The 25,885-nt window shown below is 47.9% G+C and overlaps 1 protein-coding gene across 3 annotated transcripts in view; it reads right to left on the reverse strand.

Moving 5' to 3' along the window:
* Positions 1-25,885, reverse strand: part of RAD50 (DNA repair-recombination protein (RAD50)) — a 217,930-nt gene that overhangs the window by 110,319 nt on the left and 81,726 nt on the right. For all 3 annotated transcript variants that reach the window (XR_015184709.1, XM_086485806.1, XM_086485815.1), the window contains exons 14-18: positions 12,632-12,746; positions 12,407-12,536; positions 12,105-12,314; positions 11,810-12,018; positions 11,517-11,718 (exon numbers count right to left, since the gene is read on the reverse strand). Coding sequence is in view for 2 of the 3 variants with exons in the window: in XM_086485806.1 (XP_086341932.1) it covers positions 11,517-11,718; positions 11,810-12,018; positions 12,105-12,314; positions 12,407-12,536; positions 12,632-12,746 (866 nt within the window). In the remaining variant the exon portion in view is untranslated. The remainder of the gene's footprint in view (positions 1-11,516; positions 11,719-11,809; positions 12,019-12,104; positions 12,315-12,406; positions 12,537-12,631; positions 12,747-25,885) is intronic.

The following is a 25,885-nucleotide window of genomic DNA, read 5'->3' on the forward strand; positions in this document are numbered from 1 at the left end:
CATTTACAGTTGTTTTGTATTGCTTGGATGTGGGAAAAACATCAATTGGAATTGGTTGTTGGCTTCTCGTGATCTCAGTATCTCTCTAGTCTATATTAAATTATCATTATCTTTATGTGATTAGCAATTATGTTTTTTTTCAAGAAAAATATCTTTCTATTAGTTAATAAAACTACCCATAGGGCTACAACCACCTCTACTAGAGAGGGCTACATCAATCATAAGGGGAGACTCTCCCAATGAAAAAACAGCATATGTACAATGAGGGCTAAATCGTGAGATGCGAGGAGGGAAATGCCACACAGGTGGATGGTAGTGCCATCTGAGCTCTCCCTAGACCATGGTGAAGAAAGGCCCAGGGCGCCAAAGTCGAAGGAATGCCTCTCCGCGCTCCCGCATGCGGTCGGAGTTGCCCTGAAGTCTCTCGAATTGTCCCATAAGAGTATGGATCAACTCCAACAAAAAATCTCGTACAATCTCCGCTAGTGGCATAAGGCGAGCCTCGAAGATGCGGAATCACCAGGCCCGCCAAATGAACCAGAGTGTCAGGCCATAGACGAGCTCCCAAGACACACCTCTCTCTCACTGCACCACTCCTATGGGGTAAGCTCTGTAGCAGGCTGCAGTGTAGGTCACCCATGTCTAATGCTCTCTAGAGGTGGCTAAATCTTCAAACGCAGAGCCTTGGCTAAATTTTGTGGGCTAAGTTGAGGATGGCATAGTTACATGGGACGGCGGGTTGGGGTCGGGAACGGGGACGGGACGGCAAAACTCAGGAAATGGGGACGGGGGTCGGAACGACAAAAAAAAAAAAGAGAGTTTTTTTGGCATTTTTTGACCTACACACATGCCACACACATAGAGCATCACTTTGACCATAAATTTACACTAAATAGACCAAAGAACACGAGTCATATAGGCGGAAATGTGCTAATAAAACATCGATGATCGATGGATACAAAACGAGAAGTGCATGCCACAAGGGCTCAAGAGTCAAAAAGCCTAAAGGACTTAGGACAAGCCTGAGGCCTCAAGGATAACAAAAAGTACAAAGGGCTATGTAGTAGGTAGAGTCGTAGACTCTACCTACTACATAGACTTGTGTATAGACTCTTGAGTTGTAGACTCAAGAGTCTATACTCGAGAGTCGAGTGATCAATGATCATCAAACTCAAGAAGTGCTCGCCTGCTGAATCTCCATATCGTCGTCGTAGTCGAGGTCGTCAGCGACGTATGAGGGCTCGGGAGGCTCGCATTGAGGCTCGAAGTCCTCCTCTAGCTCCTCCAAAAGAGTATCGGCCATAGATGGATTCTCTTGTGCCATCTCCCACTCAGTGAAGGGATCTGCCTTGTGTGTGACGCTCTTGGCAAGCATGCGCAAGTTAGCACTCACAAACACCAAATGATTGGCCCTCTGAACCCCAATGCTATTCCTCTTCTTAGAGGCAATGTGGCTATACACACTCCATAGTTGCTCCAAGCAACTAGTGGTACATGCTTGGCTAAGGACACAAACAGCCAAGCGCTGCAAATGTGGGCCATCTCCTCCATAGTCCTCCCACCACAAAACCGAGCCAATCTTGTTGCGATCAAGCTGTGCATCTACACATCCATAGGAGCCCTTCTTTTGCCTATAGTTGAGTAGCTCGTCTCTAATCTTGCGCCTAATGTCACTGCTAGGCTCAAGGCGTTCCAATGCAAGCCGCCATCCTTTGTTCACCTCCTTGTCGGTCTCTTGACGCCTTCCCTGAAACTCAGGGTCAAGCACATAAGCTGCCGCATGAAGTGGAGAGTAGTATCCATTCCACCTCGACTCACACAAGCCATGAATCTCCGCATACTGAACAGGGTCAGGCACAAGCTTCTCAAGTGCCTCTATCATCCGATCCATGGCTTCCTAGACTTTGCCAATGCATGGTTGCAAGCCATCCACCACTCGAAGTAGGTGTAGAATAGGCTTGACCATGGCATCAAGAGTCTTCATCTCCTCCCACCAAGCGGTGTCGTCGGCCCATTCTCGCCATTTCAATCCTGTTGTTGTTGATGTAGACTACGGCATGGCCTGGAACTCATCACTAAGAAAGAGGCCCCTTAAGGCTCCGCCACATGTAGACAAGCGGCCTAGCATAAGCCAATTGAATGCAAATCTTGTCTCTGAATATTTGAGCAAGGACAAGTGGCTCCTCTTTGAGAATTCATGGCGCACTTTTTGATGGTTGAGCACAAAGGAGACAATTCGAGAGGCGTCACCAATGGTGGGTGAAATCCATGACAAGTTCCCTATGTCCTTGAGGAGGTTATTGAGGCAATGCGCCATGCAAAATGTGACATGGATGCTGGGATACATGCCCTCAATGATAGCCCCGGCTGCCCTATTTGACGCCTCTCCATCTGCAACCATACAAAGGAAATTCTCCGGGCCGGTGATATCACTCTATGGTGCTTGTCCACTCCGCAACAAGCATCTCGGCGGCCTTGCCACTATCGGATGCATCATGTGACTCCACAAAGTACATCTCCCCCCGAGAGTAGACCACCACCCCGTGGATGGACCGCTTGCGGGTGTCGCTCCATCCATCTACAAGGAGAGAGACGCCATTGGTCTCCCACAAATCCTTTGTTGCTTGGGCCGCTTGCTCCACGGCAAGCTTCTCTTTGTCAAGGAGGGTGGTGTGAAGCCTCTCCGATGCAGGTGGCACATAAGAGGAGCCATATTCTCCTATTTTCGTAACCATGGTTCGAAAGTATGGAGACCTATCCACACAAAATAGAGCATGTTGTGTTAGTATGGAGAGTCCAGAGTCGAGAAGTTAGAACCCATTATGAATACAAAATGGAAAATTGCATTGTGCATATGCCAAGGGAAACTCACCGCGAAGCATGAAAGGCAATGTGGTCGTGGAAGAAGAATCCGGCAACAGACCTATCCACCTCTTCCTTCAATTTAGGATTCCAATTTTCGTTGAGAGTGCTTTGGCGATGCGGAACGGAAGAGGACGGTGTAGATGCATGGCTCTTGAAGCCTGGAGAGATGTCGTCAAGGTTGGCTTCCCTTTGCTCTCACGGTGTCGCCGTGGCGGAGGGATCAACGGTAACAAAACGGCCCCTCTTGGTCGCTTCCACGACCTCATACATCGTGAGCTTCTCAAGAAGATCCAACCTCTTCTCGGGAGTTACATGAGGGCAAAACTTCACCTCGTGACCGGGTTCATTAGGAAGATGGGCTCACACTTTGTTTGAACCACCCATTCTCTTGTATGGGCATAGCTTGCATGTCCATGGTCTTCCACTGCCACCTTTGCCACGCGTGCTAAAGTCCACTTCATCCCACCACGACCACGTTTGCACGGCGGGCCTCCTTCGAGAAGAACCGGCTTGAGAAGTGGAGTTGGCTTGAGATGACATGATGGTGGAGAGACTCGAGAGAGTAGAGCTTAGAAGTTAGAGGAGTTAGAGGAGAGCTTGTGTGGAGAAGAGGGAGAGGAGAGCTTCAAAGTGGGTAGAAGAGGGAGAGAGTGGAGACTCAAGGGTAGAGTGTAGAGCGTACGGGCCACGGCGCGTAGTCATGCTTGAGCCTTGAGCAATGAGGCTATGAGTAGAGAGGAGAGCTTGAGCCTTGAGGGAATAAGTATTAAGAGGCCCAAGGGGGTTTTATAGCCTACCAAGGGCCAAGCCCCCCCCAAAATATGGCAGTCGGGCTGCAAATAGCTGTTTAAAACGGTCCAAAACGGCTTCTTTTTTAACGCCTAAAAATTCCCGTCCCCGGTCCGTTCGGTTCGTCCCCGGTCCGGCAACCTGCGACCCGCCCGTCTGGCCAGAAATCCGATCGTCCCCGTCCGTCCCCGGACGTCCCCCGGCCCTACGACCCGTCCCACCCGTCCCCTGTAACTATGGAGGATGGTGATGGGCCACCATTGCCGAGTCTCATCCAAGGAGCCACCCTGCTTGGGAATGAGGTAGATAAGCCCTCACTCATGCTGTCAGGCATCTCTTCTCTGTGCAAGATGTACTGAAAAGCGATGCAAAGGTCTGATCCAAGCAAGTCCCAGTACTCCAAGAAAAAACTGGGAGTCAAATCATCCTCACCGGGACAACTACCTCGGGATAGTACTCTAAGGGCCGCATGGAGCTCCTCGACGTGAAGAGGCACGTCAAGACTTTGGCGCATCTCCTCAATCACAAACAAGGCTTATGTGCCCACACCTGCTCTCTGCATGCATCTTGACACAGACTGAGGCTCTGCTGACAGCAGGTCATGGTAAAAGTCAGTAGCAACTGCACGCATATCCTCTAGCTTTGAAGCAAATGACCCGTCATGTCTCCTCAACTGGCTGACACTGGTGTGTGCATGACGGGGTCCCACTATCTCAAAGAACGCCCCAGTCACTCTGTCACCCAAGTGGGTCCACTGAGACGCCTGTCTATGGAAAGCAAACGCGTAGCGCCTCTCCTCTATGCTGACAAGCTCCTAGCGAGAGAGTCCTGCGTGTCTAAACCCTCTATACAAAGAGCCACCACTCGCTCTCTGAGCTCTGAGTCCAACAAGATCCTCTCAAGGATGCGTAGCATCGTGCTCCCCATCCTCTGTCTATCAGTCACAATGAGGATCTATAACCGGCCTATACAACGTACAAGGCGGTACTATTTGAATTACTTGTTAGCTTTACACAGAGCACTGAGAAGAAAGAGAACACAGTTGCGTCCAACGACTAGAATGTCACTGCGCACACGAGACCGACACCCTGTAGGCCCCAAAGACTGGCGCCCCTTTCGGTATTTCTTTATTCTAATTAAGGTAGACGTTCCGACCACTTAGCACAAGCTTTCACAAAGCTGTCCAAACCTGGCGAGGGCTGGAACACAGGTTTTCGACTAAATTTCAGCAACATAACAGCGCAAAAACCCCTGTAGATCAAAAACACCTATCTAGGACGGATTCCCTCGCTATCTGGAAGCTTCCTGTTGAGCTGTCACAGAAATTCAGCGGGCTGTAATTCTCTGCTTTTTCATTGCCGGGTGTCCAAAAGCCTGTACATGCATCCCAAGGCTCTGACGAGGCTGCCCCGGGGTTCCGTTACAGTTTAGGTGCGAAACCCTAAACCTGCAGAAAAACACAGCAGGATGTAATTCGCTATTTCGGATCGGTTTTAGCGGAGCGAACACACCTACGCGTGTCCCAAGGGCTCCCGCACACAATGGGACAGTTCCCCTGTGAATTGGACGAGTTTTCACGCGAGAAAACTCTCCAAACTCGCAATCCTTCACGATGGAACTGTGCGTACCTGTGGGGGATTAGCAATTAGCTAATCCGGTTCCTGTTCAGAAGGCTCTTGCCTTGGCAAACGCGCATCAACCCCCAGAACTATACATGTTCATCTAAGTAGCCCAACTAGTGGGGCATTACCATATGTGCCAAAGGGGAGAGAGAGAGAGATGCACGAGAGCAAATCATCGTGCTACATGAGACAGAGGAGAAGGCAAGCTTTCCATTAAAGCTATAGACCTGCACCCACTACTCACACACACACTGTAGGTCGCTTCCTGTGTAAAATTCAGCCCCTCTCTCAAATTGGGCGCCTCCTCTTGCTGAGGTGTCTTGCAGATTAACCTCCTCCTGCCAAGTGTCCAGTTTGCCCCTTTGAGTTAATTCCCTAGTTCCCACTCACTTATAAAGTTGTAAGTGACTTTTCGAGTGGTCCAGATTTCGTTTGGCGGACACAAGATTCCATACTAATCAGAATTCAGTGCTAATTGGCCCGACCAATCCCCGACTGACCGACCCAGACTCCCGATGTGAGAAACCTATTCGGCTGCAGCCGTTTCACACTGGCCATGCAATGTCGACTTGCACCTTTTCAAGGGTCCCGAGGAAACAAGTAAAAATAAAAATGAATAAAAATATCTAGTACTTATTTATTGAAGGCAACAGGAAAAATACACCTCCTCGTGACACACCCCACCCTTGAAATACTGCAAGTGACCTCGCTTGCATGCCAATAATACATGCGGTATCTCCTAATATCACATATATTCTATGATGGGAATCCAAGATATACATGCTTCCAGAAATGTAGCGTTGGACGATTGAACAACCCCACCAACCTAGCTATGACACAGATATCAAGCATAGAAGTCTTTTAGTGTACTCTCAAGCACAAACTTCTGTAGCTAAATTCTGTATGGAAAGAGTAGATACAATTTCTTAACTACTCTCTTGAGCATCATGAACCATGCTCTTGCCTCGCTCCACAAAAGGCTACATCAAGTCACTGTGGGTTCCATCTGAAAGGGCTTCAAGATACAATTGCAATAGCTGAGGTGAATCAATCAATTCAGACTCTTCCATCCATTTGGCATCGAACGATGGATAGTTCTTGAACTTCACCAAATAGCGTCTTGCAACCTTTCTTTCTTTATGTGCCAATATCTGTTCAGGAACAAGGATTTCATCCAATTCTTCCACTTCGGGTTGTTCCTCATCAAGCATATTCTCTGGCACATCACCAATAAAGGGTCTTAGAAGGCTGACACGAAAAGCATTATGTATTTTCCAACCTTCTGGTAGCTTCAACCTGTAAGCTACATCGCTGATCTTTTCTCAAATCTGAAAAGGACTATAATATCGCATACTGAGCTTAGGAAACAAACGTTCCTTGCCTTTCCTTTTCCTTAACCTGGCTTTTTCAAAGCGCAAAAGCACCCAATCACCAAGTGAAAATACAAGTTCACGGCGGTGACGATCAACAGCTTTGTTTTGCTTAGCCTGAGTCTTCTCAAGAGCAATCTTTATCTTCCTGTATGTTTCATCCATATCTTGCACATAATTGTCTGCCTCAAATATCTTGTCCTTAGTCTGCAAAATGGGGGGACTTTCTTCCCTCCTTCCACTATCTCAAATGGTGCCTTACTTGTTGACGTATGCACAGTGTTATTGTAAGCATATTCGACCAATGGGAGATGGTGTTCCCAAGTTGCCTTGTGCTCTGATAGATAACATTTGAGCAGGTCCAACACAGTAGAATTTGCCTCTTCTGACTGTCCATCAGTTTGCGAATGAAACTAAGAAGAGAACTTTAGCGTAGTGCCCATGTTCTCAAACAATGCCTTCCAGAAAAGACTCGTCATACGTGGATCCCTGTCTCACTGACAATTGACTGAGGTATCCCACGATATTTAAAGATATTGCTCATGAATATCTTGACCATGTGTTCTGGCTTTATCTTCTTCCTCACAGGAATGAAATGGGCATGCTTACTGAACCTACAAATGATAGTCAAATCCCATCATTGCCTGTTTGCGTCCTTGGAAGGTCAAAGATAAAGTCCATTGCTATGCTTTCTCAAGGCCTATCAGGGATCGGCAATGGCTGCAACAATCCCGGTTGCTTTTGTCTGTCAAATTTGACTTTTTGGCATACCAAGCATGATCTTACAAATGTGTCAACATCTTGATGCAAAGCTGGCCAATAGAAGAATGCCTCAACCCCTTTTACTGTTGCATCAATTCCACGATGCCCAGCGTAAGGTGGAGCGTGACTTTCCATCAAAATATTTGGCCGTAACTGTTTTGTAACGCATAACTTTCCATGCATCATGAGAAAGTCATTCTTAAGCATATAGTGCTCATGATGTTGCCCATCAACAAGCTGGTCATAAATCCTTGCAAAATCTGAATCTTCAGATATTGTGTCTTCATTTCGTCTAGTTCACAATGGTACGGAATTGACACTGCTGAAATTTGGGGCTTTCGTGACAACGCATCAGCCACCACGTTCTTTTTGCCTTGCACATGCACAATCTGAAAATGGAACATTGACAAGATGTTTGCCCATCGCATGTGCTTCTCAGACAACTTCGTCTGTGTGAGAAAATATTGCAAGGTTTGATGATCGGTTTGGACAACAAAATCAACCCCTAGCAGATAGTGTTTCCAACTAGTGAGAGCATGGATTACTGCCAGCAATTCTTTCTCATAGATTTGCATGTTCCTTTCAGTCTTCAAAAGAATTCTGCTCTCATATGCGACTACTCGGCCATTTTGCATTAGAACTGCACCAAGACTATGGCATCACGCATCACACTGAACCACAAAAGGTTTCGAAAGATCTGGCAGAATGATTACCGGATTTGAAGTCAGCTTCTCTTTTCAGTGTTTGAAAGCTAAAATTTCCTCTAATCCTCAAGGCTCAAGCTCTCTCCCTCTCCCTCTCAAGACTCACTCTCTCAAGGCTCAAGGCTTCAAGCTCTCTTCCTCTCCCTCCCACTCTCTCAAATCTCTCCCTCTCCCTCCCTCTCTCTCTCTCTCTCTTCATCTAGTCATAGCAAGGTTGAATGGTCTTCAAAACGAGTTTTTTGTGAGTATTAGAGTCAAAGCACTCTAATACTCCTTGTATTTAAACACAAGGAGCTAAAAATTGCACTATTTGGGTGTTTTTTATACCTCCCGTTCCGGACCCCTAGCCGTTCCCCCGTTCCGCGAGGATCCCGTTGCCGTTCCCGTTCCGTGTTCCGGGTAACTATGATACAAACCCCTCCAGGATACCACCAAGTCCAAATGCAGCTGATCAAAATGTCTCATATCGCCCACGCAAAAGCTGAGCACATCGTCTAATGCGATTCTCACAAAGATGATGCTCCTGCAGCATAAGAAGATCAATCTCTCCGCCCACAAGGCTTTGCTGAAGCTCCTGACGCAATCGACCCCGCTGGCGCTGAAACTAGGGCCCACCTAATCTGTGCACGTTCCATGAGACAACCCTCATGGAGAACAAGAAAGAACTAATGCTGCAACAACAGGTAACCGCGCTATCTTCGAGGCTGGCTTGGATGGGAAATAATCCGCATCCAAGCGGCCCCGAGATAGGCTTGACTGCAAAGAATGTCTAGCCCAGGCCCAAGAAGAGCATGTCGTGCACAGGGCAACCTCCTCTGTCCAGAAGTCCTCATGTATGTATTCATAGCATGGTGGGTTCTGTGTGGCAACAAAGAAGTGTACTACAATGTATCTACATCTTGCCGAGTCTGGAGGTGTTACTGAGAGCTTGGCCAACGGCCACAAAGTTTGTACCAGGTCTGTAATCCCCAGGTCTCCCATGTGGTGAGAGAACTCGAGGGCTGTGCCTGCAACCACTCCATCACTGAGTCAAGCGTTCACTCATATTGGTACCTGCCACATAAGGGAAAAGAGAAGCCAATCACTGTGTCCAAGGCCTCTATCCCTCTAGCTGCAAGGAGCAGTATATGAACTCTGAAACAAGCTGCCTCAAAGTCTGGTGAAGAGTCGCCGAGAAATCGTGTGAAGTCGTAGGCGAAGAAGTCCCACCTACAACGAATGTCGAAGCTCGTCAGTCAACGTGGAATTGCTGCAAAGGGACGCGTCTGCACCATACGGGGGGTTCGCAAGAAAGGATGTCCCTCTCTCGCCAAGCGACTCGTAGCATTAGCGCTGCCAAGAGATCTCCTAGCACCCAGAAGGTCCTACCCCACGAATCGGTTGTGGGTTAGGACCGGGAGGAGATATGGAAGCAGGGGGGCTAGTGGGGGATAGAGAGTGGGGCGCCGGGGAGCGGCGGAAGGAAAGGGGGGAGGCGGGGAGGAGGAAGGAGGGGCGAAGGAGAACTCGGGGCGGGCGAGGGGGGGCTATCGAAGGTGAGGCTAAGGTGGCAGGTGGAGCTGGGACCTCGTCCTGCTGAAGAGGGTCAAAACGGTTCCTTGTGAGAACCCACTGGTGCTGGACTCGAGCCTGGCGACCACCCAGAGGGCCAGGCTGTCGTGGTGGCCCCTGTCGACGCCGACCACGAACCTGCTGCCAGCCCTCCTCTACCTGAGCCTGAGGCTCAGAGTGTAAGTTAGCCTGAGGGCCTTGTGACTCTGTTTGCTGCTGCTGGCCAACCCTAGGAGGCTGGGGCTGAGCCTGAGGTGAAGGTCGGGACCTCCTCCGTGGACAGGCCTTCGCTAAATGGCCCATCTGTCAACAAATGAAACACTGATTCGGGAGGCCCGAATACTCCACGCTCTGGCGGAGCCAACCACCACGCACCCGAGATAGTAGAATGACCCGAACCAGAACACGTACTGTGCAAGTGCCAGCTGCCTTGGCAGCTACAGAGGCTGCCAAGCGAGGTGTCTCCAGGACGGTCCCAATCTCTGAGCCAATCCTGGACAGGAGTAGAAGGTACTCTCGCCTTAGGCCAAGGAAGCAGACCGAGATGGGAAGGTCTGCCTCCTCGACAAGAACATCGGTAGCTGGGTCGAAACCGTGGCACCACTGTCGAAAATGAGCTCGAACTGCTTGGATGGCCATGTGGTTCATCACAATGACCTTGGACGCCATCTCGGGAGTCTCAAACTCTATCTAGTAGTAGCCACGTCCGAGAAGCTGAACATCGAGGATCTTGCCCACCTCTGCAAGAAGGCGGGCCAGGAGATCACGCACCTCCCCTCTGTTGGGTCTGGTGCCGAGAATCTTGCAGATAACAGAGGTGGCCTGGAGGCGCGCCACCTCTGCCTCTAAACTCACTTGCTCTGTCAGCGAAAGAGTAAGTCGGATGGTGGGTTTTGCGAGGTCGGGCAAGGGGGCTTCAGTGGAGTCCCTCTATGGCGGAGCAGAATCCTCCATCTGTGTCTGCTGCTGTGAAGACGAGCGAAGGTCGAACGACAGCATCGAAGAAGCTAAATGAGGCGAAGGAAGAGTCGCTGCCGCTAGGAAACACCACCAAGGCCAGCAAACCAGAGAACGATAGAAAGGAGAGGGGGGGGCAGGGGAGGTGGGAGAAATGCACGGCGAGCAGCGCTGGGCAGTACGCCAAGCGGGCTAACTCAGCACGGCAGCCTACAGGGGGAAGCACGAGCACGGGGGGGTGGGGCAGGCTGGGAACAGTGCGAGGGGAAGCTGGGCAGATGGCGATGGCGAGGGTGTACGGACAGCAGCAGCAAGCATTCCACCTTATCTATTCTTTTGATCATATAGAACAATAAGGAGTCGATTAGCAGTTATGTTTCTACATTTAGACTGTTCTCTCTCTCTGTTTCCGCTCTCCTCTCTCATATCTCTCTCACAGCCAAAAGCCCAGTGCCTAGAGAACCACGCTCTCTGCCATCATCCACCACCACAAGCTTCCTCACCATCAGCACATTCGAGCCATCATCACCTGCTATCGGCGGAACCATGCCTGAGTCATGGCAAGGCGACCTTGATGGAGACACTACCCTGAGCAAAGACCACTCCTATGACTTGCCAGTTGTAGCGTACATATATGATTCATTTAAGAGCTTTTTAATTCACTCAAGTATTATACTTCATTTGTTTTCAGATGTTATGTTGAGGGATATCATCGTCAATTAAACCCTGATTTGATTCATGGCACATTTTGACCTCTAAAAGAGATGCCCATCAGGTTCTTCCCTCAAGCCAAAAAGGTCCTTGTTTTGCGAAAAAAAACGGTACAACCTATCATTCTCAGAGCAAGTAGAAAGGGCTAGAGAAGTAGGGGCCTGATGAGCAGGGCAATAAATTACCTGAACATCAAGCTGTGCTTGTGAAATCTGTTCCAGTAAACGGTTGCGTTCCATACGTAGGCCTTTAACTTTATTCAATTCTGCCAATACTTTCAGTTTCTCCTCTCTTACATCACGCAATCGATTTGAAGCTGTATTGAAGTCATCTTTGAGGTGAATTTGCTCAGCCACTAACCTTTCCAAAGATTTGTTTAAGGTATCCCTGATACAAGCACATGCAGATAAGTGCCCATGCCATCAATTTTCACAACCAGCAATTCCATTTAAATTTTGCAGACATAGATGGATTTTACCGTAAGTCACCAGATTTTAATAGTTCTGACTGAATTTCCTCCACTGAACGCAGTCCTTGAGATGAGATGTTTAGTTTGTATTCTAAATCTCCAATTTGCGAGCGAATCATCTTAGCCTCCTGTCCTAACTTGTCCACTGCATCTGCTGCCTGATATAATTTTTCAATAAGATCCTTCTCTGTCTTGGCATGTACACTCAAATCTTCGAGCTGTCAGAAGATTGTATCAGCATATCTGTCAGCTTATATGAAAACTGTCAAACAGTAAGAAGTTCATGGCAAGAAAGACAGCATACATCATGAAGAGCACGGCTTTTGCTTTCATAATCCTCTTGAAGCTCTGCAATCAGCTTTTCTGTGGCAGGAACTGTATTCAAGACTAGCTTTGTGTAATCCTCGTAAACAGGCCTGAGCTTTTCTAGCTGTTGAACTTTTGACTCTGCCTGTGAGTAATGAGAAGCCAACTCTCGAAGTCGATCCGCTGTGCTTGAACTCTTTATCCTTTGCTGCAAGAAAGAAAAGGAGAAAACACCTCATAGATTTCAACTTGAGAAACCAAAAAATTACCTCTGATGGTCTAGCATTGTGGCCACCTTACCTTCTTCACAAAATCATCTTCTTCTTGAGGTGTAAAGGGACGCTCACAGCAAGGGCAGACATGGTTTGCTCTAGCTACCTTTTCAAAAGGTTCAAACATACGCCTCATGCCATCTGCCATATCATGCTGACTGGAAAGTATGTCGCAAATGAAAAAACAAATCTTGAGATAAAGAAACACACCTATTATATAAATAAAAGCAAGTCAGCCTCTCTTTTAGACAACCTTTTACGAATCTCTTTTTTCTCTATGGCTTCCTGAAGATTTGATGAAAACGCTTCAATATCGACCTGTACCTCTCGCATGGCACTCAGTCTACTCAAAATAACCTTTCTCTTTGCTGCATCATTACAACAAAAAATGCTTCGAAATCAGAAAAAGAACTGTTATGTATTTAAAAAGCACAGACCCATACATGCAGGAACACAGCAACCAAAATCAGAATTCATGACAACCTTTCACAAGCAGCCTCTTTGCATGCAGATAGAGATGATCAATCCCTAGCTGCTTCAGCATACTACCCTGCCCCCCAAAGAGTTGTGCCTCCCCTCTTGCTGCCCTAATGCTCTCCATTGGAGCTCACCTTCCAAACGTCACCACTCTCCGTCTCCTCTCTCTCTTTTTTGCATGCACAACCTTTTGGTTGTGGGTTGATCTACGCGCCCCTGTACCTCTATTCTTGCCAAGGCATCCCTCCCCTATTCCTGTTGATCCCGGCCTATAAAAGCACCTACTGACGCCCCAGTTCTAGGAGGACTTGCAGGAGGAAACCAAAAGATGTGTCCATGCTGCTGCAGATTTCAGCAATCGAGATGAAGGTGCCAACGACCCCTATGGCTGCCCTAAGTGCACCAGTTGACGCCAAGACCAAGAAGATGAGCTTCATCGCGAAGAAGTGCCCTCAAAGATTGTTTCCATCGTGATAAGTTGCTGTTTTTCTCTGTTTTCAGTCCATAAACATCTTAGACGAGGCTGATTTACGAGAAGGAACCCGTGAGCACTACTCTTTTGTGATTGGAAGAGAAGGTTCTCTTCATAGAGATCTCTTCCAGGGAGTTGCTTTTCGAGAACTAAGTTGCTTTCTGAGTTTCGAGTCTTCACAGGTGATGCTTTTCATGTTTAGAGGGTTTGATCTATGAGTGTCTGTTTGCAAGTGCACTCCCCCCTTGCACGAGGGAGTAGGAGCAGAGGAAAGCATGAGCCTCTACAAGGGAAGCACTTTGTGGAAACAGAGCCGGATCAACCGAAAGGGTTTGGCACCTTAAGTTTGGAAGTAGATCCACAGACCAAAGAGTTGTGCGCTCTCATCTCAAGTTTGGATCGGGGGGAAGAGATTCCCCGGGAGGGACTTTGTGTCCACGATAGTAGAGTTGATGCTAAGATTTCTATGGCAGAGGACTAAAGGAATAGAGTCAGAATAGAGTTATAGGGATGCCATGCCCTAAGATTGGAAGGTGAGTTCAAGACGCGGAAAACCTTGGTTCTCACGGATCCTAAATAAGGAACAGAAGTTCATAAGGATAACGGATGAAGAAAAGATTAATAAGTTGCACGAAGCTCGCTGCTGCTCTTCGCCACACCCCCCCCCCCCCCCCCCCCCGCACGCTACTTCGTTCCGTTGTCTCTTGAAGCTGTTGCCAAGTTGTTCTTCGTCCTCTGACTCACCTCCTTCACAGTCGACCCGTCCTTCTCCGCCTTCACAGCAGAAGACACAAATGGAAGACTCTATTCCTCCCAGAGGGACTCGACTGACGCCCCCTCGCCCGATACTGCGGAACTTACCATCCGACTTACTCTTTCACCGACAGAGCAAGCGAGCTTATAAGCAGAGGTGGAGCGCCTTCAGGCCACCTCTATTATCTGCAAGATAATCGGGCACGGCTACGACCAGATCAAGTTTGAGACTCCCGAGATGGCATCCAAGGTCATTGCGATGAGCCCCCCGGCCATCCGAGTAGTCACGGCTCATTTTCGACAGCGATGCCATGGTTTCCACTCAGCTATCGATGTTCTTGTCAAGGAAGCAGACGTGCCCATTTCAATCTGCTTCCCCATCTTGAGGAGACAGTATCTCCTGATACTTTCCAGGATAGGTTCCAAGATTGGGAATGTTTTAGAGACGCCACGCATGGCAGCTTCAATCGTTGCCAAGGCAGCACGCACACCTACAATACGTATGCTAGTTCAAGACACTCACACCCTCCCGAAGGTGGTTCTACTACCTCAGATCAATCCTTCATAGCGTAGAGTATTTGGGCCTCTCGAATCAGTGCTTCATTTGCAGACAGATGGGTCATTTTGCAAAGGCATGTCCACGGAGGAGGACCTAACCCTCGACAAAAACCCAGCCTACGAAGGCTGGCCAGGCTCAACACGCAACAACACAAGGAGCACAAGCGGTATCTCTTCTGACACAGATGCCCAGGTAGATGAGGGCTGGCAGCAGGTTCATGGCCCTTGTCATGACGGATAAGCGCACTAGTTTGGCGCCCTGGTGGTCGTCCTACACTAGGCAAGCAGCCCTGTGTTCTCATAGGGAACCGTTTTGACCCTCTCCAGTAGGATGAGCCGGTCAATAACCCCTCCACCTCAGCTTCATCATCGACAGCCAACCCCTCCTCCCGGTGTAACATCCCCACTTCTCCACCTTCACCTCCTCCTCCTCTACCCGCCCCCTCCGCCTCTCCCATCTCTCCCGCTAGTCCTTCCACCCCATCTCTTGACCCCTCCCATGCCCCGCCGCCAGCCTAGGGGACAGGCCACTCTTTGGCAACTCAAAGGTCTCTTTGCTGTGGATTTGCCACAAGCCGCCTGGCACGAGAAAAGAAGCCCTATCTGCAGACGGCTCTCCTAGTGCAAGCGTCGCCCTTTGCGGCAGTCCCTCACAGGTTGACCATCCGCCACTGCTGGGACTTCTTCAACTACGACTTTACACGCTTTCTCAGCAACTCTTCTCCTGACCTCAAGGCGGCTTGTTTCAGACTACATGTTCCAACAGCATCATTTGTGTGTGAGTCGTATCAAGCGATGTGGACAGATCTTGCGTGATCGCTATGAGACCTTTTGATCAGAGCTACTTTTGAGTTGGTGGCATTCAGGGAGGTGTATGTATGACTATTGCAGATTCATGGCAGTAGGTCTTTGTGGACATAGGCATCACTGTGTAAGGCTGGGCTTAGTGGGTCACTACGCAAGTCCATGGTTGCCTTATGGGTTTTTTGAACATTTATGCACCCAACCATGTGAGTGCACATGCTGAATTTTGGTCACACTTGGTGGAGTCATTACCTCATGCAGAGCAATGGTGCATTGAGGACCCTTTGCAAAGGATTGGGGCAGCCATGCTACAGTACATGGGGTTGAGTTGGCTGCTTGGGAACATCTATGTATGGCTTTGAGGGTCTTGGATGTATGGCACTATGCTGGCTTTGCACTACCCACAGACAGCCTCTCATTTTCTTGGTCTGACCACAGAGTAGGAGGAGTGAATCTATCGAGGATAGATCAATTCTATGCTAGTGACCACATAAATGACTTGGGTGGTACAATCTGCATTTTGACAGGGACTACTTATTCCGATCATGCACCAATGATCCTTACTCTACAGAAGAGTGGTAGTGTTACGTTGCGTATCCCAGAGAGGATTTTGCTAGATACAGAGCTCAGAGAGCAAGTCGTTGCGCTTTGGACCGAGGGTCTGGACACACAAGGGGACGTTGATGTTAGAGTGGCCAATGGCCTCAGGGAGCTCAATCACTTCTTTCCCCAGGAGTCGCCAGCACGATTAGTTGCGGCCCGAGAGGAGGAGAAGTGGCCCCATCAGAGCACTGCCTCTTACAGAGGATGCAGGAGCGGCACCAATGTAGTCCCTAAATGGAGGATGAGATGCAGCACGTTCGATAGGAGCTGATCACCATTGAGGAGCGGCGCCATGAGTTTGTCTACCATCGACACGCATCTCAATGGACCCACGTGGGCAACAGAGTCAATGGAGAGTGTAGGAGAGTGTTGTTTCCAGCAGATTTGAGTTGTGCGCATCAGAGGGAGGACCTATGTGCTTGATCCATACCCGTCAGATCTTGAGGCTGCACATTGGAGGTTTTGGGCTTGGGAGAGTCGCCCTCTGTCGCGTATGCAGTGGGACCCTCAAGAGTGGTCTTGGTGGGACCCTTTTGCTTCAGCTGATCACCCAGGGATCCCTTTCTTCCAGTACAGAGCACCACCAGCGCGTCACATACTGGCTGCTCCGAGAGAGGCACGCCCTGTTGTAGCAGGACACTGGTAAGAGGGGGGCTCACAACAGAGTTCCTGCCAGATTTCTAGGAGCCCTTGTGGGACAACAGACAACCAAGGCGAGTCACCATGTTCCAGTGGCTAGTCGCCCATCGAGCTACCGCAATTGGGAGTTGGTTGGTCTAAAGTGGTCATTCAATCGGCTGTGCCGCTTGTGACCACCCGCCACAGAGCTTACAACTCGGGAGTGGAACAGTGATAGAGTGCTTTGTTGGGAGCTTATATGCAACCTGACTCTTTGGTTCATTTGGAGATCCCATTGCTTCCGCATCTTCAAGGCACGCCCCATTCCACCGGTGGAGACTGTACAAGATATTTGGTTGGAGCTGATTCATACACTTCCATGTGATCCCGCGTCAATACTATCGAAGTGCTAAAGCTTCCATGCATTTGTGTTGATGGAGAATTGAGGGAGGAAGCTAGGGTTTTTCACAAGGTAAACTAGTTTTGCATCTATGCAATTGGAGGTAAGGCTACAAGGAATAGTGAAAGACTAACGGTTAGAATTGGTTGTGCTTGCGTGTGAGTGGAGCTTCCAAATGGTGTGTGTGTGTGTGTGTGTGTGTGAAGCGGGAGAAATTGTGACGCAAAAAAATACCTGCGCGCTGCCTGTCCCCTGCACGTTGTCCAACACCTACGTGCTGCGTGCTCTGTGCGCTGCAGCCCCTGCGCACTGTTTGTCCCCTGCACGCTGACCTGCTCTGTGCACTGCAGCACCTGCGTGCTATTCAGCTCAGCGCACCACTCTGGCCTGGTACATATTTCGCCCCCATCCTCTCTGTGTGTGTGTGCCCGCGTGCGCGCGCGCGGGGCGGATTTGGGTGTGTGGTAAATCCTTCGGCCACTCGTCTGTCGCGCAACTTTGTTCTGCACAACATCTACCCTATGCAGGCCCTTCACAGCGCGCTGATGGTTGAAGTTTGATTTCACCTGCACGCAGTCCTCCTGTCGTTTTGTGTGAGAGAGAGAGGTGTAAGCGTTTCTGTACACTCAGCCTCATGTGTGTCTGTCTGTGTCTATAGCAATCAAATATCAAAAACCCCAAAAAAAGAGTGTGTGTGTGTGTGTGTGTGTGTGTGTGTGTGTGTGTGTGTGTGTGACCTTCACGTGGATTCGACTGATCAGTGTATATACAAGCGTCGAAAAGCCATGGAATCTTCGGATATGGATGCTTTAAGCCTTTATCAAAGAATGTTTGCATGAGCACTTCGAGCATGCACGTCAAGCCTGGGAAATCCGCCCCCGTCATGGAAGTGCGCATCCCTATACAGGAGCTTATGGATCCCGTTGCTCAATATGCTCTTAACGCGGTGGTTCTTTTTTTCCCGGGTAGAATGCCTACGGCTCAGGATGTAGGCCAATGGGTTGATTTCCTACTCAAGCGGCAAGCACTCCGAGGGGTTTACTTTGGCGCGTGAGGGTTCTATGAAGACTTGCTGGCCGACATGGATGCTCGAGATGCTCTGCTTAAAATGTCTCCTCTTTTTTTCAATACACAGATGACTCATGTACTGCCTTGGGCTCTCACCAAGGACTATCACAGTCTCATTCGTCACAAGTGTCCCATCTGGGTTGAGGTGGTCGACTTTCCTCGCACTTGGCGTCACTTTCTTCCTTTGTTGGCTGCTCAGCTCGGCAAAGTCATTTGCCCTCCTAAGCTGGACGCAAACACTAACCGCTTTTGTATTCTGTGGGACACAGATATCCCCACACCAGCAGGTATTTCAATCGAATATGGGGCTGCAGTGGTTGGAAAGCGTCCATTCAAGCTTAAATGGGGTAAGTTTGCAAATTCTTGCTTCCGCTGTGGCAAATTTGATCATATGCGGTCCAAATGTCCGGAACCGAATTTGCAACCACCTCCTTCGGTTGTCCCTACTCCTCAACCTCGCTCACCTCCGAAATCTTCTGAGGTTCCAATTAAAGGTGCTTCAACCTCCTTCCCCGACAGCTCGGGCGAATAAAGGCAGAGGGAACAATTACAATTGTCTGCACTTTCTGCTTCTCCAAATATTAAAGACAAGGGAAAAGAACAAGTTTCGACCTCTCAAACTTGGTTGGTGCCCAAGCAACCCGCTAAAGTTGCTACAGCCCATATTCCGGCATCTTCTCGTAATTATGTGCCTCCTTTGAAGAATGTTGTTCAGAAAAAACTCCCTTGTAATGACAACACTTCTTTGGCTGAAGCTTGGGACAAGGTGGTTCGCTCTTACAAGGAAGTTGTTACAGGAGAAGCCTCTTCATCGCAAGGTGCCTTTATTTTTAATCATCTGGATCCAGGTCTTGACCCATCTCCTCGGGTACCTACAACTGGGAAGGATGTGTCGATGGGCATTGGTACTTGAGTTTTCTCCCCTTTTTCTCGTTTCCTCGCCCACTGTATATACCATATAGAATGCATAAATCTTTGAATTGCATCTCCTATAATGTGCGTGGGTTATGCAATCACGACAAGTGGCGGCTTACCTGGCACTATGTAGATACATGTAAAGCAGACATTGTGGTTCTTCAAGAGCATAACCACCATCAATTTGTAGGACAGACTTCTTACTTTGCGGGTTATTGGGATAGCTTATGCAGAATCAGCTGACTATTCTGGAATGCTTATACTTGTTCGACATGAACTCTTCCTGACCTTGGTTTTCAATGACCCGACTGGGAGATGGATGGTCATCCAATGTATTGTTAATGGGGAAGTTTTCAAATTTGGAGGATTATATGCATACATAGCTTCTGCAGATAGGGCACGGTTGTGGAGTGCTATCTCCCCTTATTGTTGGCGTTCCAATGCCTTTCTCTGCGGGGATTTTAATAGTGCACCAAACCTTGCGGATAATACTACAGGCCAATCTCGCAGGCTTCATATGGAACGGCAATCATGGGACCAATTTATGTCGACCTGTAATGGGCTTGATTTGTGGTCCTTTTTGCATGCGATTGATCTAGGATTCACTTTTCAGCATAATGCCCAATCTATGTATCGCGCTCGGCTGGATCGCTGGTATCTTTTTCACATGCAACAGTATGATGACTTTGTATGCGAGATGAGGATTGATTATGCTATGTGTCTCTCGGATCATTTTCTCATATGCTTGAAACTAACCGCCTACCCAAGAAGAGACTTTTGCATAACAATAATGCTTATCTCAAGCATGAACCTTTCACGCTATGATTGTGGATGTCATTCCGCCTTTGATCTCCTAGATGTATGTTAATATGGACATAGCCTGGTTCTGCTTTGTTATGCGTGTTCAATGTGTTATCCACGATTATGGCTGGGATTATTTGTCACGATTAAGGGAACAAGTTAATCAAGCAAAGGATGCTTGTAGCAGATTAATGCACTTAGCTAATCATTCTTCTCTTACTGCCACTCAAATGATTGAGTTGCTTTCTGCTCGCATTATGTTACGGCACAATGATAAGAGGAAATTGGCCAAATGACAGACTCGAGTTCATCAACAGGCTTTTGCAGATAAAGGATGTGCTTCTAAACAATTCTTTTAGCATTTGCATCACTCCAGGCAGTCTCAAGGTATACGGAGAGTTAAATTACCGTAAGGGGAGTGGACCTCCACTTTCCAAGAGCTGGCACTAGCCCTACACTCTCATTATGGCAAGATTTTTGAGGCCCCTTCTTCTCCCAGGAGAGAAGCTCGCCAAGCGCGTCAAATGTTTCTATCGCATGTTGCTCCCACTCTCTCGATGCGACGGCTCAAGACTTGGAAGTTGTTTTCACTAAGTCGGAATTATATGCCAGCTTGCTTGATTTGGGTCGATGGAGAGCTCCTGGTTGGGATGGTCTCTCTGTGGAATTTTTCTTGTCTTTCTGGGATTATTTGAAGCTGCCTCTGTTGTTCATGATGAATACATCTTGGGAACAGCAGGAATTGGCCTCCCCTTGGAAAGAAGGGTTGCTCAAGCTGATACCTAAGCATGCATTGTGTGAAGAATTCTCTCATTGGCGGCCTATTACACTCATGCCTGTGGTATATAAATTAATGGCAAAAATGCTTGCTAACTGACTCAAGTGCTTCTGCATGAAGGCTTGCATCAATCTCAATACGGCTTCATTCCACGACATCAAATTACTGATAACCTCGTGAATGTCATCATTGGAATGGAATATGAAAAATATACTCGACAGGATGTCCTGGTCATGCAGGTCGACATTGAAAAGGCATTCTTTCGGATTATATTGCGGATACCATGCAACACTTGGGCTTTGGGCCTAGGCTATCCCGTGTCATGCTCTTTTTATATGCACACAGCACTTCTGCAGGCTTGCTGGATGGATCTCTCACAGAATCTTGACCTTTGGGACGGTCGGTAAGGTAGGGCTGCCCTCTGAGTGCTTTGCTTTATGCGATTGCTATTCATCCCTTGTTTATGTATTTGGATTCCTTGACTTCCACTGGTAGGCTACATGGCCTGACTTTACCTTCTGGACGACAGTTTGCAAGTCAGGCTTATGCGGATGACTCTTTGTTCATGCCTCGCAATAACTATGACAATGTATAACAATTATGCATACTCTTCACTTGTTTGGATTGGTAACACTTCTCAAAGTTAACTTTTGCAAATCCAAGCTACTGCCTCTGAAAGAGTGTGACTGGCATAAGATATTGTGGCTTGGGGAGATTGTTCCTCCACATGTTCTGGTTCGCCATTGGGGTTATCCGCCGGGTTGGAATGTATCAGCTATGCAGAAACTGAATTGGGTGCTCCAACGTCTTCATTCCAAGTTGAATTATTGGAAATTGTCCATGTGGCCACTTCATGTGCGTCTCGGGATTGTCCAATGCGTCCTTGTGGCTTATGTGCAATTTTACTTGCCTTTGTTATCCTGGCCTCGGTTGCGTTTGCAATCCCTCATGTCCAATATTTTAGAGCATTTTTGGCGGACCTCCTCTAGCAAGAAGGGTCTTCGGCTTCTATTTATGGACAAGCTGTGTTCTCCCAAGCAGCTTGGAGGGTTAAATATTTTGGACTTGCGACGTCATCTTCTGGCTGGGAAAGCTATGTTGTTGCCAGTTTTGGTGGAGCAGCAGCAACCCTGGGCTCTCATGGTCACACATTTGTGTACGCACATTGTCACCACATCTTTTGGTCATTGGAAACCGACTTATTGGGATGTTGTTTTTGGGAAGCTTGAAGGACACATTCCTGGATATCCCTTTACTTCTTCTCTAATTGTTGATTGGAAGGTTGTCACTTCGCATTTGGCTTGGAATGGTCGACAATCCTCTGTGGGTAACTCTCTTCGCTTAGAGAGTCTGCATTGGAGCAGGGCTTTCGCTTCGACATTGATTAACGATCTCGTCGCCAAGCGTATTTTCTTTCCCAAAAAGAAATCTGTCGGGTGCATCAGGTGGTTGATGACTCGGGTTATGTTCTTTCGTTTGCTGATGCAGTGTCCCGCTTTCGGTTGAGTCTTCGCTATTCTCCAAAGGATGCTTGTTGCTCATTCACCCATTCCTCCTTTGGATGTGGACTCTCGTTTCGCTGACTTGAATCTCGCTACTACTAGATTGGACTGCATTTCAGCTAGCAGTGTCTATGCCATCCTTCAGACTGATGTATGGATTGTGCATCAAGATAATCAGTTGTGGTCGCTTTCCGAGTCATCCTTGTGGTGGCAACACACATTGTCTTGCATTTGGCAGAGTCATCTGCCTTTGAAGGAACGTGTTTTCTTGTGGTGCTGCTTGGTGGGAGCTCTACCTGTTGGTAGTGTGTTACATGCTCGGCATATTGCGCCTTCCCGCTGTCCCACATGCCTTGAAGCTGAGGAGACCGTGCCACACTTACTGTGGCGTTGTCGTCACTCCAGAGCCTTCATTCGGCAAGTGTCGACTGCTCTTCGGCTTCGTTTTCCTTCCGACTCTTTTCACAGACGCTTTTGGCATTTTGGGCCAGTCACCACAATCTCAATTTGCGGTGTTCTTCAACTGGGTTAGATTTTGGACTATGTGGGCCATCTGGCACCATAGAAACTCCTTAATGTTCCAAGGCACTTTTGTTGATCCCTTTCCCTATTTCAAATTATCTCTTGGTCAAGCGCTGCATTTTGCCTACGACGCTGGAGACATCACTTTTGATACCTACAAGATTTACTTTGACTGTTTCTAGCCTTCGGAGCCTCATAGTGCTCCGTTTTTTGTATCCCTTTCTTTTCATGGGTTTTCCTCGCTTTGAGGTTTCCCACTTGTAATTATTCAAAGTATATTTACAAAAAAGTGAGTGGAGCTTCCATCGCTGAATTGATAGTGTTCTTCATTGTGTGCCTTTTGTGAATAAGTTGGTGTGAGTTGTCAAGTAACTCACCAACTCTCCCAGTTAAGAGGCCAGGTGCCTTTGCGTCCGACATACCATGAATTTATTGACAACAAGCCCCGCACAAAGGGGTCGCTTTTTGATACATTAGTCACACCAGCTATGATGTAAGCAACATATTGAGAGGCCACAGATTTTGATGCTATCACGTATCATTTGCAACTGAACTTCAGTTCCACGTGATATTTTAGAGCCAAGCTGGGTATCCCACCCATGGTAGTGGAGGCCCTATTTGGACAGTATGTTTCAATCAAAGGATAGGAGATCTACCATAGGATAGACTCCAGTACAGAGCTTTCGAGGCCTCAAGACAGCTAGCAGAGGCAGGGCAGATCATGGAATGCACAAATGACACCAGTTTTTAGCGCACAAGACTTGGACATTGAGCACCTACCACTCTTCGAGCGTGACCCTGTCTCGCCCTTTATCCACCAATCACACACTAAGAGGAACGGAGTTCTCAAACAGGATCTCCCACACTTCATATTTAAGAAAAAAACCAGACTACAACGAAAATCTTGTATTACATAGATCACTTCCTCACTATCTTAGAGGATGGTTTCGTACAGCGGCCAAGCTACAGGGATGCATACATGCCAAAGATGAACGATTGGACAGTTGAGAGTGTCCTCACACAGGCGAGATATTGAGACTTGCAGACTTGCACACATCCTTGGAGTTGAGAGGACTTGCAAGATGTGTATTATCACAAAGTGATGATGTGGCGGATGGATCCCGGACAAAAGGGGATTAAACCTCTTGGGAAGAAGCTAAAGAAGCTCTAACCAACTTGCAAGTTCCTAACCCGCACAACTTATGGAACCGGGCCGAGGGGCCTAATGCCTTTAAAAATAAAAGGGGATTAAACCTCTTGGGAAGAAGCTAAAGAAGCTCTAACCAACTTGCAAGTTCCTAACCCGCACAACTTATGGAACCGGGCCGAGGGGCCTAATGCCTTTAAAAATAAAAGCAAGACCCTCAATTGCATAACAGTTGATGACGTGGCAGGTTGTACGAAGGTTTCGCGTTTTGATATGACTGTTGCTGTGACAGCTCTACGAATTTCCACGAATTGCGCTGACAACTCTACGCGTTTAGGTTTTGGGGCCAAATGCTTTTAGACATGATGCTTTTCATGTAACTGCTTTTGGGCAAGGCCAAGGGCCTTTAAAAGTGTGCAAGGGCCTCTTTTCAAAAAGCCCTTTTCTTCTTTGACGGTGGAACTTTATCTCAATTGAATTGGTGGCTCGACTTGGAATTACGCCCGAAGAAATGGGACCACCGGCTCAGGCAGTTCTAACGGCACCAAGACGGGATGTTTCCATTACACCTATCATAGGCAAACTTCGGTTGCATTGTCAAGGGTATATAGGGCACGAGGACTTCTACATCATGCCTTTGGAAGGGTGTGACGTCCATTAGGGAATCCCCTAGTACCATAAGAGCGGTGTTGAGGTCGACTTCAGGGCTAGGAAAGCGACATTGAAGTACGAAAAGGGTAGAGATATTGTACTCCATGTAAAATTAAAGGGCGAGTCCGTTCCACTTGTATCGGCTTCGGCCGTTTCAAATATAAAGAAATCTAGTCTGTTTGTTTACTCGATCTACTTGAATGAGTTAAATGGCAATAAAAGTTCAATCTGTCCGACCTTGAGAAGAAACGACAAGATTTCCTGCAAGCTCAAGCCGATTGTTTCTCTAAGAGCTTACTGGGAGAGTTACCTCCTCAGCGACCTAAGGATCACACAATTAATTTGATTCCAAGCAACAGGCCACTGAAACAGCCACCCTATTAAGTTAGCAGAGCCCAAAACGAGGAAACTATGAACCAAGTGAAAGAGCTTCTAGAAAAGAGCCTAATTCAACCCAGTACATCACCTTACTGGTCGCCAGTGGTTTTGGTATTGAAGAAAGATGGATCATGGAGAATGTGCATTGACTACAGAGCTCTCAACAAAATCACCATCAAGGACAGGTTTCCAACACCCAGAATCGATGATATTGGATAGGTTACAGGGTTCTATACGCTTCAACAGAATCGGCCTAAAAAGTGGCTATTATCAAATAAGGATCGCTCCCCGGAATGTATACAAGACCGGGTTCCAGGACGTCCTTTGGATTGTACGAGTATTTGGTGATGCCTTTCGGTCTCATGAATGCTCTTGCAATGTTCAATAGGATGATGGACAAGATTTTTAGAGAGTACCGGTCATTTGTGGGCACCTCCACGACATCATCATATTCTCCAAGAGTGAGGCGGAGCACAGACACCATCTGTTATAGGTTTTACAGGCACTACGGCGACATAGATTGATGGCTAACGGGAAAAAGAGCGAGTTTTCTTACGAGAGATACACGCTTATGAGAGTAGAATGTTCTCGAGAACAGAGCGGGTTGCACAAAAGAGCTATTGGCTATCATCCATGCTCTTACTTAGTGGCGTCATTTTGTACTCGGAGCAGATTTTACAGTGTTCACCGATCACCAAAGTTTCAGATACTTCTTGTCCCAGAAACAGGTCTCGGACAAATAGAGAGATGGGCAATTATGTTGTCCCAGTTTCATTTTCAAATCGTCCATGTTAAGGGAAAGAAGAACTTGGTGGTAGATACGTTGTCTTGCAAGCCACAGATGTCGGCTATTTCCGCAATTCACCATCAGAACTTCGAGGATATGGTTGATGAGTACGCCACAAATCGAGATTTTGCATACATCTTTGACCGGTTGCAGAGTGGGGAGACAATTGTAGGCTATGCTATGAAAGAAGGTTATCTGATGCGGAAGACAATATTGTGTGTAACTCAAGGGTTGAGGAACAAGGTTTTGACAGAGTGCCCATCACGGCATTGA

Source organism: Adiantum capillus-veneris, chromosome 2 (genome assembly GCF_014529385.1).
Source record: "Adiantum capillus-veneris isolate H3 chromosome 2, ASM1452938v2, whole genome shotgun sequence".
NCBI classification, from domain to species: Eukaryota; Viridiplantae; Streptophyta; class Polypodiopsida; order Polypodiales; family Pteridaceae; genus Adiantum; species Adiantum capillus-veneris.